Below are 14,446 nucleotides of genomic sequence, written 5' to 3' on the forward strand. Positions count from 1 at the left end.
CTTTGTGCTTACAAAGCATCCGCATCAGAAGGCATCTGTGCTCTATTATTTGCATATATTATGAATGATCGTTTTCAAAAATTCGCATAGAAAAAAATGAGTACTCGTCTTTCTGTGTCGCTTCACTTATCAAGAATGCTAATTTTTAAATCCATGGGACGGCAAAGCTGCTTAGCATCATGGGTTTCAAAATCAGAACTGTAGGAGGGTGACATTTCTGACAACTGCAAGAAGGAGCAGAAGCCCATTCGCTGGTGGTAATTTAAGGAATTACCAGCTGGGGATGTGCATAGGTTTTAAGTTGTTAGTTTTTATATAAGAGGTTCAAAAATGTAAAAGCTTGCTTTAAATTTCAGCCTTGTGGGCTCGTCTGCCTTAGGGCTTTAGGGGTGAGGGAGGTGAACCCCAACTTTTTAATGACAGAACCTGCTGTTCTGTAGGCTGCTTTTGGAGAACAGCAGCCTCTTGAGGCAAAGTTGGCTGCTGCTTCTCCCCGGTTGTTTTATCATCACCTTGCTGGTCTCTCCCACCTTTCTGTACCTTTAGGCATCAGTGAAGGATGCTTTTACATTTTGCATGCTTCCCCTCTGGTTGGTAAGGCAATTTGTATCTATATTTGCATCAGTTCTACAAACTTTTTTCCAGCGTAGGTAGTTGTCACAGCATGGAAACATAAGGTATGTTTTGAATATTCCCTCTGTGCTTATTTGCAGCTTCTCTCAAAACCCAGCAGCCCTGGCAAATTTGGACAGGTCTTTTTTGAAGGCTTTTGGTGAGCTCTAGAGCTCACAACACCTGCTTTAAGGTGGAGAACGAGAAATTGAAGAAGCAATTCAGTGCTACTTCTGCCTGTGGCAAGCTTTAATGGGAGACCAATACTACCCCCTTCTCCAGTCCCACAGCAAGTTTCATCTTCCTTGTTTTCCCTACAGCAAAAGGTTTCAAAATTAAAATCGATGCTACAGAGGAGTTTCAAGGTATTTTTGAAGTGATTGTTTGAAACCAGACTGTGTAAACAGAGGGAAAATTTCTGATACCAGAGTTTGATAATGGGGAATATTAAAGCACAGAGACATCAAGCAGTGCCCAGTGGTGAAGAGATGAGGCCAGATACATTCATTCCTGGAGATTTGGGAGCACATTGCTAACCACACGTGCAGCTCACCATTGCAACAGCGTGCCAAGGGAACGGGCGATGCTGATGCTTTGTCTTTGCTGTGTCTGTTGAAATCAGATGTCCTTTTTTCTGATGTGCTTTTGTTCAACTGGAAATAATGCAGCAAATGGAGAAGAGCCCCTGGGTGTTGTCCTCGAGGTGTTTCAAGTCGGTCAGGTTAGATGATGGTAATCATGACGTGATCCCCACACATTGCCTCAGGAATGCAAATGTCACTGTGTGCATGGGAATAGCTTGGGTGCCTTTTCAGTTCATACTTATGTGTGCCTGGCTGAAATCTTTGCTGCTCCTGCCCCCATTTTCTTATCCTGTTTTCCACGCTCTCGTATCTTCAAGAACTCCGATAAACCATTTCCATATTTGATAGTTAATATACTTACCTTCTTGATGTGAGCACTTGCGATGAGTTGAAAGGGATGCATAAAGCTTAATCATGATACAAGGTAGGGCAGTTGTGGAGGAAAACGTGTGCCCAATCTGCACTCCTAGAAGGGACAGAAAATTCATGGGAGTGAGAAGCATCCATAGGAAATCAATACTCTTAACTTTGCTTTCCCTACAACCTATTATTTATGAAAATGATGGATAACATGGCAGACTAAACCAGTTTTTAGTGGAAGGGCTGTCCATTGGTGCATTTTGGGGCAGCATACTTGTTTCACAGAAAACTAGAAGGGAAGAGGTAAAATTCTTTCATGTTGACCAACTGGATAGAGAAAAACAGCCACCTAATCCTCGCTCTGAGAGCTGCATTTAATTCCATTCTTATCACAAGGAGATTGACGTCATCAGTTTGCACATCCATAACTCAAAGAAGATTCTGCTCGTGGAAGTTGGACAAAATGTCATCCTCCTCCACACACAGGGAAAATGTGTTGGAAAAGCTTGCTGTCAAAACAAAAAGGCTGGGTTTTGCATTGATGGGAAAGCATATTTAGAACCATAGCATTACTTAGGTTGGAAAAGACCCTTAGGATCATCTAGTCCTTCCATTGACCCATCCCTACCATGCCCACTACTTCAGTGCCACATTCACATCTTAAATACCTCCAGGGATGGGGGCTTAAGCACCTCTCCAAGCAGCATGGTTTTCAATCTATTAGACTACACAGGCAGTATTTCTGGTTTTTTTTTAAACCCTCTGTGCACATTCAGGGTGGGACGTGCACTTTTGCAGGGTGACCAGGGGGACTGCTCAGCTGAGCATCTTGCTCCTGCACTGTCAGTCCCCCATTCCCTCATTAATTGTGCATTCTGTGCAGCATCTGCCCTGCTTGGCAGGTGTGTTATGAAAATATCTGTCCTGCGCAAACAACGCTTTGCTACAGTTTGTCTAAGTAATTGGAATTCTCTTCCCTGCTGGGACTTTACAGCTCTTTTTTCTTTTTCCCCTTCGTTGGTTGGTTAGTAACTAATTCTCCACCTTGCTGATCTAATGCTTTTGTTGTTGTTTTGCTCGGCTTTTAGGCAGGGTCAGCACGTGTCCTACTTTGCAACAGTGGATGGCAACGATACGAATTCTTTAAAATAAAGGCAGTTTCAGAAGCTGATGCACAAAAGGCACTGTCTCTTTAAAGAGCGCAGTTTGATCTGAGCATCAGCTCCATCCCCTGAGGACAAAGGCAATTTTGATTTGTGGGGCCCGGGAGTCCCTCACTTACCAGGATTCGTGTCTGCTTCTGCATGTGGAAACCTGTAAAACGCTCTTTTGTGTGGAATAAATCATACACTATAAATCCCATCCAATTAAAAGTGCCCTCCGTAAAGTCACGATGGCAATTGCTCGCTGCAGGTCTGTGCAGGGCGAACTCGCTGTCTAGACAGAGCAAGATTATTTTCCATTTCTCTTTCTTTAAAACTAAAAAAAAAAAAGATAAAGGAGAGAATGGACTGTTAGCACTGCTGCTTCATGAGCTGCTGTGGGCAGTGCCCCCTCCCCACCACCTTCACAGCCCAGAGAGGAGCGATTCCCCGCGCTGCGCTGCCGGGCGGAGGCAGATGCCATTATTGCCGATCAATGCCGCCATGCAGGAGGAGGGGAGAGGGAGGGGTGGGAGCTTCCTCTTCCCAGATTGATCAACCTGCCATTGCATGAACAAATGCATTGTAAGAGAGGCTGGGATGCTGGTATAATAGCCGGAGCACGGAGGGGCTTGTGAGCAGGGGAATGCCGGCTCATCTGTAGTGGAGGGGGGGATTGGAATCATTTTTTCTTTTAGCGTAAAGCATAAAGCCTGAGCCTACAAACAAAGCCAACACGGGAGGGGGATGGCAGGGATACAGTACACTCAGCTGAGGAGCTGTCTTGCTTACTTGTTTGAGCTCTGTCAGCTCTGAAATCTATTTTTTTTATTTAAACCGATTCCATCATAACCTGCGACCTCCTTTGGATTTTCAAACCTCGGTTTCCCCGCTCCCCTTTTTTGCCTTCTTTTCTGTTCCTGCCTGAACTGAAAGCTGACACAAAGAGACAACAAGTGCAGATCCCCCCATGCCTGCCCCAGCACTATGGGCCGTCAGGTGCGGGGCTGAGCGCGCGGGGCAGGACTGCACCCGCGTGTTGTCAGTGTAGGCAACAACTGGAGCACTGGAATCCCGAGACCACCCGCTCCTCCCCGCCCTGCCTACCCTGCTCCGTTCACTCGCTGTTGTCTGTATGGAAAAGTTTTCTGGCTGGAGAATGAGTCTCCTTTCTCCCGGCGATGTGGCCGAGTGGCTGGATAGCAGCACAGAAGATGAGAAAAGCCTTCTGTCGTTTCTCGGTACGGTAGGGTGCTGATTGTTCTCCTTTTGTTTACATTTGACTGGCAAGCCGTTACTGCTTTCAGTGGCATTATTTTCTTCACTCCTTCGATTACCAGATGTTAATTATTTGTGAAAGCTTTTAAATGATATGCAGTTATTAATTAAACGGGCTTAGAATCTGCTTAAAATAGTTGTGTGCGCACTGGGCAAAGGTCAAGCTGTAACTGGGCAGTGCCATCTTAGTTCAGCACAAGGTCTTTTTTGGGCTCTGAAGTGTTTCTTAACGATGGGTTTTTCTGTCTCTGTGCCATCTGACCCCCTTATCCCTGCCTTCAGTCCACTTTACCCATTGCTGTCAGCTTGCCTGCAACTTCGCGGCGCTCAGATGGTAAATCAAAGAGGAGACTTTGCTGAAAGTTTTTCCTCCAAAGAGAAGTGCCTCGATGCATTTGGAATAAAGATCTCGGCCAAGGGATCAGATGCTGCTCTACTCTAGAAATTAGATCTATGGAGTGCAATCAAACAATCGTGTGCTCTGTTTCTGCCTTCATACACATCAATTTAACTTTATTCAAGGAGGAAATTGAAACTACCCTTTTATTTGTAGTCCAACATAAATAACAGCAAGAAGTTGAAACCGCTTTCGCACAAAGAAGCTGATTATTGTTTTGTTTTTTTCCCTTTCAGCTGTTGGTATTTCAGGCTGTTGGCATTTGTTTTTATTCTTTCCATCTCATCTCTGCACATCATTCCATCTCTCTTCCATGTTTTGTTGTTCTCAGGATGCATTCTGCTTCTGTTCTGCTTTGATAATGCTCAGACAGAAAGCCTCATACGCATCCCTCTTTCCCTCTCGATGGCTTACTTAAAGTAACTTATTTGCTGTATGTTTTTATTTACTTTCGCCATGATACAGTAGTCACCATTATGGATCTTTCACAGTCAAGGAGGCAGCAGCCCATCTAGGTGTACTTTTTCCCTCACTTTCGTTGTCTCCATCCAGATTGCATAGTCCTGGTGTTGCTGTGCTCTTTCCATAAAGCTGGACTTAGAGTATTCCCTCTACGTCAGCAGTTTCAGAGAGGTACAGAAGGTGGGAGGACAGTAAGTGCTCCCGGAGTCTCTCCATGTTTGCTAATTACTGTGTGCTGAGGCCTTCTTTGGGAATACTGTATTGAATGTGAGCTGGGACAGGAGCATGGACTGGGCACCAGTGCTGTTCTTCAGGGCCTGCTGTTCCACACCAAGAGGCCTTTGAGTTGTCTTGTAAGCCTTATCACACAAATATTTATTAACATGGAGTTTGGAGAGTGTCACAAAGCTGAGCTATTCAAGGTGGCTTTTTTTTTTTTACCTCTTTTATCTTAAGGAGAGAACTGTTCCCAAACGCTGTCTTAAGTCCAGAGCCCCGTTAAAGATTCATTGACATCCCTCAGATTATCTGCTGTACATGGGGATCTTCCTGTTTGTGCATCCGTGAGAATAACTCTTATTGCTGAAAGGTGAAATGCTGCCAGTGTGAGCAAGAGCTACGGCCACTCCAAGCCAGCTTCTGTCCCACTGAGAGGAATGGGGATTAGCTGCAGAGCCTTGATGCCCCCGGGAGCCAGCCTGTGTGAGAGCATCCCAATAACCAGAGCAAAGGCATGCTGCTTAGAGAACGCCTTGATTCACAGCCCTTTCACAGAGAGAAAAAGGATCGCTTCTGTAAGATGTGGCTCAAGGCTGTTGTTCAATAACGAGGATAATAAATATTGAAATCATACTAATGCGTGTCTAAGTCATAAGCCTCTCAACAAATTACGCTGCGGGAACGAGTTGCCATGCATCAGCTGATCTGTGTTAATTGTCTGTGTGCAATCTCTCTGCAGCAAACACAAGGTAATTTAAATTAGCAGGGGCAGTCCAAGATCATTAGGAGCTAACGAGGACATCAGCATCTCCAGGTCATGCGTGGTGTGCTGCTCGTGCCTGGTTATGCCTTGGCACAGTAGTCCTGGCAATTTATACTGCTGTGCATGGAGTCAACTGGTGAAGGAGATTTCGAGGCTGATGAAGGTTAAAGAAGAGAAAAAGGGCAGCCATTCCAGATTTCATACAGAGGACACATTGGACAGCTAGGGACGCACATATGTTTCATTTCTGACTTGCATTTGTAGAGCTAGAGGATTTTTTCCACCACCTCAAAGTGAGCGCATCAATCTGATAACAGCTGATGATGTACTCATGAAATGCCACGTTCAGTGTCTGCAGAACATTCTCCATAAAGGGATTGTGATAGTCAGTGCTTGAAAGCCAATTTTTTTTTATCTTCTGTGATATTCTTGCCCTTTCTTCCAGCTTCATCTGTGCGTTCATCTGCTCTGCTTGTTATGTCTTGTCTTTCAGACTGAGCTCCTTAGGAACCAATGACTTAACATCTTGTAACTGACTCAAATTGTCACTTGCGTTGCTTGCTATGCACCTTCTGAATTGGGCTCTAATTCAGTTTCATTTTTTCAGATCCCAAAGCAGTGCAGGTGCCTAAGCAACAGAATTACCTGCATGCACGGTAAAAATCACCCGGATGTTTACCTGGATCATCTTGCAGGACTTGTCCAATCGACTCGATCCTCAGCGATGCAGTCTCTTCTAATGGACTGGAAGAGGTTTTGATCATAATTGGTACCCAGTAGTTGTTTGATGGTGGAGTTCTATAGCAAGTGAGCTTCACTGGGCTTCCTTTGTATTTCCCTTTCCAGCCTTGGTGGCTTTTGTGCAGTTCAGTATGCTATAACTAATACTTTGTTGTATTTTCTCAGACATATCTTCTCGTGGCTTTTTTCTTCCTATCTAGTTATCCCAATAAATGGGGAAGAGCTATCGCTGCGAATTTCACTTTCTTCCTTTAAGTTATACCTGCTAGAATTTACATAATGTGTTTAGAGCACGAGACCTCAGGACTGAATACAGATCATACTTTGCATTTGCTTTTAGCCTGGGTTTTTACCCAGGCATTTAGTTAATTGTTATAACGGTCTGTGAGTTGGGCCCCAGTCTGTTTGTTTTCCCCAAGTGAGTAAAACAAGATAGAAAACGTACTTCAAGATGAAACATGAATGGCTTTATTTATTTTTATACGAGGCTTGCTCTTTCATTAGGCAGTGCTCATCTGAAATATGCTGCTTGGGCTGCACATATCTCCTGATGCTTGCTTGCTTTCTGCTTTTTATTGCTACCTGTAATTTTGTTGGCTCGTAGGCATTTTCACCATGCTAGAAGAAATAGTAAGTAAATACCAACTGCACCCGACGAGATCTCCTTCTCATTAGAGCTGTCATTTGAGCACTCTGAAACAACCCTAAGGGGCCAACGAGATAAAAATAACCTCTTCTGTTCTGATGAAGTTGTGGATGCCATGATGTTACACGCCATTAATATGCTGCATGCGCTGCGTGTGTGCGTGCATGGAGATGGATGTAGGTGTGTGAGGAGAGCCAACCACCAGGGCTGGACAGGCACCTGCGTTACTTCTGCCCCGTGTAGGTGCAGCTCGCCATGAAAATTGCTAATAAAAATGTCTTAGAGCAGCAAAGCTGCATCTCTGCTCGGCTTCTCACCTTCCAGCGTGCTGCCTTTGTAAAGCAAGAAACCAGCTCTGCAGTTCCTGTTGTCTGTGAGACGAATATTGAATCCCAGTGGTTTGTCTCTGTAGTAAACCACTCCGCTGGTGGTTACCTACATGACTAACATCTTCAAAAACGAGCTCCAGCAGCAAGCCCATAAGTGCTCCAACTCTTCCAAGCAGAGCTCGGAACCCCTTATTTCTCAAAGTGTGTTTGTGAAAGAAATCATGAAGCACAACAAGTCGAGTGCTGCAGGGTTTTATTGTGTGTTTGCATTGTAGCTAGTCTGTATGACTAATTGGCCTTTTGTCAGAGGAGAAAATAGTGCTGGAGATGGCCTTGAAATCCTAAGTGTGTTCTGGTCCATGGCTATGGCTCCAGTAGGGCACCCTGGTAAGAAGCCTCTAGGCATTATTGTATTTTAAAATGTAAAGGAAGCTGTCTGTGCAGATGGGTTTTGAAAACAGCATGGCTATTTTCACCTTTAAGGTGAGTAAAAAGAATAATCAATTATCAGTTTCTCATAGCTAGCTATGGAAAGGGGGTGAAGATATTGGGGTGGGTGCTTCTTTGGTCTGTGTCAGCTGGGGACGTTTGAACGCCATTGCACCTGAGAGGCAGTCTTTGCCTATAACTAAGTAATTGGTGGCATTGAACTGGTTTTGTATTTTTCAGATGCTTGTAATTAAGCTAGACTCGAGAGGCGGAATGAATTGATTCTTTTTTATGAATCACATTCTCTATTCCCTCCAGTCACAGACCAAAGCGCTGTCGTATCAGGATGTGCACAGATGAAAAAAAGGAAGCCCCAGTCCCTGGGATCCTGCTGTATCTGCCTTTTATTCCCCTAACCAGGAGCTCACACATCAGCAGTCTGCCCCTTCCCGGCAAAGGCAGCACAAAGATTTCAGAGAAAGATACCTGCAGAATGAACACAGGCACAGATTTTCTTGATTGCTGGACAGTATCTTTATCTTGGGACTTGCTGCCTTGGCAAGGATGGGATGCTCTGATGTTTGCCGTGACAGAGACCACAACCAACCCCTTATGAGTAATGACAGACAGGAACTGTGCTTCCCAACATGCTCACCCCTTCCTGCCATCCCTGGGTGGGTTCTTGGGGCTCCTGCCAGCCCCGGCGCGTGGCAGGGTCCTGCTGTGACCCACGGCTGCTCCATGGCACTGCCTTTGGGATCAGCAAGACCCCTGCAGGCTTTGTTTCCATGACCTCATTTACAAGGTCACCAACCTCATTCTTCTCACTCTAACCCCTGAGGATGTTCTTTTGTTCCTGATTGTTTTCCCTGCCCTTTTCCAATCTGTTTCTAATTCAGAAAAATAGAGATGGAGTAGTAAGCACCATCTCGCAAAGCAGGGGGGTTTATTTCAGCTTTCCTTCTGCCAACCTGAGAAAAAGCTCTTCACAATAGAATACAGATTCCCAAAGCATTGTAGGTTTGGGTTTCAAGTGACCAGAGCACGGAGCAGTGTGAAATTCAGATGGAGCCAAAGAGCCACGTCCTGGCTGGAGGTCAGGGAGGCAAAGCGCAGCCGAGCAAAGCGAGCTGAAGTGTGGCATGGGAAGAGCAGTGCAGTGCAAATGGGTGCAGAGAGCACTACCTGCCTGTGTCCCTGGGCACTGCCCTGCAGCCATCCCGACCTAACTGACTCCTGGGACTAGTGCAGCACCAAGATATTTATTTGCATAAATGTTTATTTGCACAAATAACACTGCAGATCACCAATAAGCCAGGTGATAAATGAAAAGTGTCCCGTAGGGATGTCTGCAATTCATTGGTTTGATGGAGTTTTCTATTTGAGGGTGAAAAGGGGAAGAGCTGTCTGCTGCTTTTTTCTCCCCCAGAGATTGAGAGTGGATGAGAGAGTTTCAGACTGTTATCCATAGAAACGATGTGATTTAGCTGTGGTCCTGGTCCCTGAGAGCGAGCAATGCAGAGAGCAATTGTGATTTAATACTGAGCCTAGGAGAGGTGCATTGATTTTTACAGCAGGTAAGGATTATGCAAGAGCAGCCTCCAGCACTGCCTGTGCAGTCAGGGAGGGAACCATCTCATTTTTTGCCTGCTAGTGACAGTATAGATTTGTATTTACTTTTTACACAGCTCAGCAAAAATACTGCTCTATGGGCATCACAGCAGATTGCTGTTGGTTGGTGATTTTGAGTTAACCTGTCTTGACAATTCTGCTGTATCTGGGTCCTGTTTTGTCCTGGGGACTGAGCACGTTGTCAGTTTGCTCTTGCTTTTTGGAGGAGAAGGGAAGGTAGTTGCATTTTTAGCTTGTTACAGGCACCTTGTGAGCGTCTTCCTTTCCCTTTCCCACTCTTAGAGAGGCAGAAACTCATTGTATTGATGGAGCCTTGTTTCATTGGCTGCGAACCTGCATTGCTTCGGGATGTGCGTGGAGGGAGGACGGAGGTGAGGAGAGCCAGCAGGTCCCTGTTGTTACTTCTCAGCTCCTTCTGTTTTGAACAACCGACTTTTTGCTGAGCTCCCCCCATCCTGAGCGACCACCTCTTGTTGAAAACAGGGGAGCTTGGGCTCCGGCTTTCATTTATGACTCAGCAAAGCTAACAGGCTGTGTTAAATTACCGAAGCGGCTTTGATGTGATTTCCTGTGGGTGAGGAGTGGAGCAAGCCAAGCCTATTACGTTTCTCATTACTAGTTGATCTAAAAGGAAAGGTGCTCGCCTTGCTCCCCAGCTCCAACTGCATACATCACTCTTGTTTGCTTTCATTACGTTTACAATGGGAGCAGCAGAAACCGTCATTAAATCCTCCATAACGCAGCTCCCTTTGGGAGCGCAGCACTTACAGGGGAAGGTGTGCTTAGGGAAAGGGGGGTGGCAAGGAGGAACACATCTGGGATAAACCCAGCAGCCTTCCTTGGGCCCGGGCTGCTGCTGCTCACCAGCACTGACCTCGCTCCAGGCATTCTGTTCCCTACGGTGCCCAAGGGGAATCACCCACCCTCCAGCACCAGGATGGGCCGTGCCCAAAGCTCAGCACCGAGGGAGAAATCACCCTGACACTGCTGTGCTGAGTGGGATGCAGCAGAGTTCCTGCCCCATCCCTGCAGCCAGCAGCTCGGCTCTGCTCCGTCCATTCTCCGGGGGCAGCTGTGCGGTGCCCAGCCGTGTGCTCGGCAGCTCAGTCCCTGCTGGTGCTTCCGAGCTGAGTGCCAGAGGTGTCGTTGGTTAAGAGAGACATAACTCAGGGTGAGCCACTGCTACTGCAGGGTCCGGCTGTCCTCGCCTCTTAGAATGCTCCATTTTGTTGCTCTCCGAGTATCCAACAGAGACGCGTGTCATAATGCTGCTGGAATCGCAGTCGGCTGTTCGGAGGCATCACGAGCAGTTGTGTCGCCGAAGGAGGCTTCTCTCTCCTTTTCTTCACTGATTTTGCCACTCAGCTCCCGTGGCACCGGCTGGCCGCCCGTCTCCACACAGCTTCCTCGCTGCTCTCAATCGGGAGACGCAGGGAAATTTTCTGTAACGGAGGGAAGCCGGCAGTTGGGCGTCTGTTAATAGCCTGAAAGTAACTAATGAGGATGTGCAGTCGGAGCGATTGATTGAATAGCTGCAGTCCTCTGCTCCCTTTTCACTCGCTCTCTCCCTGCTTGCCGTGGCAGGGAGGGGGAGCGGAGCCCCAGCGTTCTGCTGGGTGGAAGTAGCACGGATCCCCAGGGCCGGGCAGCCAGAAATGGAAGTTTAAACCGTATCTGTCTCCTGGAAGGAAAACAGCAGGAGAAAGAACGCCGCTGTCTGGAGTCACGCTTTATTCCTCTTCGTTAAGACTCGGCATTTAACAATGGACTTTCTGCTAGGAAGTAATTTTCTCCCTCCCCGCGCTAGGATGGTTTGTGGAGCTGTGTTCCTTTAAGTCTGGTGATCGAGCCGGAGATGGGCAGCACTTGTGACAAAGGTATCTGTGTGTGTCTGTGTGCATCTCGCTATATAGAACCCACAGACGTACGGTGCGTGTGCCTTTGTGTGTGACATTTTGTCAGTACTGTGGATACTTTGTGAGCCAACAGCAAGTCAACAAGCGTATTTTTTTTTAATGAATATTTGTGTTCATCAGATCAGCCTGCGTGGATTTAAGATGCTGAAGTCGTATCTTAGTAAGGTCGTGTTGCCAGAATGAGAAGTTGACCTATTTCTTTTTATCTGCAGAGATATATGCTGTATTGCCCGGGCAGCTATGCGTCTTCTGGTGGTTGTATGGTCCTGGCAAGTTGTGTGATCATAGGAGACCAAACTTTGACCTTTGTCAAAGCTGTGACTAACACTGAATTTCCTGGTGTCTGGATTTTAGTTATCAGTTAATGACTGCATCGCTTATGTAAAAAAGAGGAATTTTGTTTTTTCTGGTTAGCATCTCAGAAACAGTGATATATGTGTGGGTATTGATCTTCACCAGCGTTTTTATTGCCTCTTGCCTCCAATCAAGTCAGATTCACAACCTTGAATCTGTCAGTGGAAATGCCATAGTAATTTAGGAGGTAAATAAGACATAAAAACTAGGTGAGTGTAATTCAGCAGCCCAGTGTGCATTTGAAACTTTGCTGAGGCACAAAACCTAACTGATCCCCACCCTCTGCACCCATTCACCACCTTTTTCTCTTCTTCCTTAGAGGTCCCAGCAGAGAGATCTCCTCGCAGACGGAGCATCTCCGGGACCAGCACCTCTGAGAAAACCAACTCCATGGATGCTGCAAATACCTCTCCTTTCAAAGTGTCGGTAAGTGTGCCCTTCCTGCAAAGGGGGAATCGTGCTCACTGACTAGGAGGAGATTCAAATACCAACAGTGTAGAACTAGGATCTGAAAAATGAGTAATTAGTTGTTATTTTCAGTAGAGCAAGAAGTGTTGGCATACCTTGTGAAATACTGTGCATTATCAGTGAGATTTCTGGTAGACCTATGGCTTGCTTCTTTTCGTTGCATTGATCTAACGTTGGAAATACAGAACACCAGTCTCAGTGTGGGCAGCAGGCTATATACATACCTGTGTAGCTGCTGCCAGGGATTGCGCTGCATATTTGACTAGGCGAAAAGTTCCTTCGGGTAGGTAATAGTGTGTTGTTTTACCCTCAAGTCAATGAGCTACATAGAAAACCAAAACGGCTTTATTGTTGACTTGGGAGCAGGTGAAATCTCTGCAGGTGTCTTAATTGCTCTTTATCTCTTCAGCTTTTGTTACAAGTTCAGTTGGCTGAGAGTCTGCATGAAACGTTTTCAGCTGGTGTGGATGTTCTTGCCAGTGTCAGCCTGTGGTCAGTTTAGCCAACAACACAAAAGCTTTTTTATTATCAGACCGAGGGCAAATGCCTCAAGTTAAAATGAGAGGCTCAGTAAGCCTTTAACAATAGGTTCTCATGATTTAAACATATAACTTGAATATTATGTACATTTTCATTCTTTTTTTTTTTTTTTTACTAAGAAATCTGTCTCTCTTAAAACCTGAGGAAATCAGTTACCTAGAGAACTTTATTTTTTCTTATATTCTCTATGGACATGGGTACCATTTCTGTGCCTCAGTGTATACATTCTTGTCTTGTTTTAGATAACATTCATCCACATTAAGCTCATTTCTTAGCCTGCCTTATATATAAATGTTGAGTTTTGATTAACTTGTACGTTGTATCATCTTTAAAAATGAAAATGGGAATTAAAAAACATCAGCTACGAATTTGATGAGGGCTATTTAAATTACGAAAGGGTTAAGTCTGATCAGAGCCTATAGAATATACGTCAGGATATATTGGAATTAAGAAGGGTTATAGAGCAAAGGGCTGTTTCACAGCTCTTCCTGACTTCTGTCAGTGGGTGGTGAATGTGCTGGATATCCATGCTGGTTCCTTTTTAGAGCCACTGAATAATATCTATTGGAAAGGACTTCTGGAACCCTCAGATCCAACCCCCTCCCCACAGCGAGACTAACTTACATCAGTTGCTGAGGGTGTTTTCCAGGCAGGTTTGGAAAGGCCCCAAGGATGTAGGTTGGATGCCTTGCTGCTCCAGTGTTTGGTTTCTTATTGTGAGGGATATTTCTTTTGTAGAGGCGTTCTTGTTGGATTGTAATTGGAATTTCCAATATCTATTGAAAGACTAAGCATCATGTTTGAATCTAGCGAGAAAAATAACTGAATTAACAGATGAAACAGAACATATTGCTTAGCCTGGAGGAGAGAAGATCAGGGGAGAGGGGGGAATCTTCACCAATGTGTACCTGATGGCAGGTGCTAAAGGAAATGGACCCAGGCTCTTCAGAGAAGGAGTGATGAGAGCAATGTGAAATACAAGGAATTCCACTTAATTGTAAGAAAAATCTTTTTTTTTTTTATTTTTTTTTACTGTGAGGGTGATCAGACACTGTAACAGGTTGTCCAGTGAGGTTCTGAAGTCTCCTTCCTCGAGGGTGTATTCAGAACCTAACTGAACACAGCGCTCTTGCTCGAGTTGAGCTCTGAGATGGGAGGTTGGACTAGACAGACTGCAGAGGTGCCTTCCCACCTCAGCTGTTCTGAGATGCTAAGAACTATCCAGCACTTTAGTGATCTCTTTTCTGGGTAGTGGTTCTGGAGGCAGAAAGGGCCTCGGTGTAGTTACATGTGAAGCTATCACAAGAATAGTCTGTTATGTCAGATTCTGAGAATTTTATTCGAACCCATGGTCCATACAGCTCCAGGAAGACTTCTGAACTTGGAGAGAAGGCCTGGCTGTTCCCTTCCTTGTTTGTAAGAAATTCTCTGTCTTCTTTGTCTTCACGTATAAGTCATTGCCTTGGCCTGTAGGTGTACCCATGTGCTATGGTTGGACTCTTCACCTAATTGCAAGCTGCATAACCAGAATATTTGGTTACTATCTATATTGTTTCTCTTCTCTTTTTTTTTTT

General features: G+C 45.5%; 1 protein-coding gene across 2 annotated transcripts in view; it reads left to right on the forward strand.

Annotated features, from left to right (window-relative positions):
- LOC104912353 overlaps window positions 1–12,692 on the forward strand; it is a 60,590-nt gene extending 47,898 nt beyond the window's left edge. The window contains exons 4-5 of one of the 2 annotated variants that reach the window (XR_004160782.1): window positions 6,425–11,471; window positions 12,184–12,269. Coding sequence is in view for 1 of the 2 variants with exons in the window: in XM_010715798.3 (XP_010714100.1) it covers window positions 12,184–12,332 (149 nt within the window). In the remaining variant the exon portion in view is untranslated. Of the gene's footprint in view, window positions 1–6,424; window positions 11,472–12,183 lie in introns of both variants that reach the window. The other variant, XM_010715798.3, reaches the window with a different exon arrangement.
- Window positions 12,693–14,446: the final 1,754 nt, after the last annotated feature.

This window comes from Meleagris gallopavo, chromosome 10 (genome assembly GCF_000146605.3).
Source record: "Meleagris gallopavo isolate NT-WF06-2002-E0010 breed Aviagen turkey brand Nicholas breeding stock chromosome 10, Turkey_5.1, whole genome shotgun sequence".
Classification (NCBI taxonomy): domain Eukaryota; kingdom Metazoa; phylum Chordata; class Aves; order Galliformes; family Phasianidae; genus Meleagris; species Meleagris gallopavo.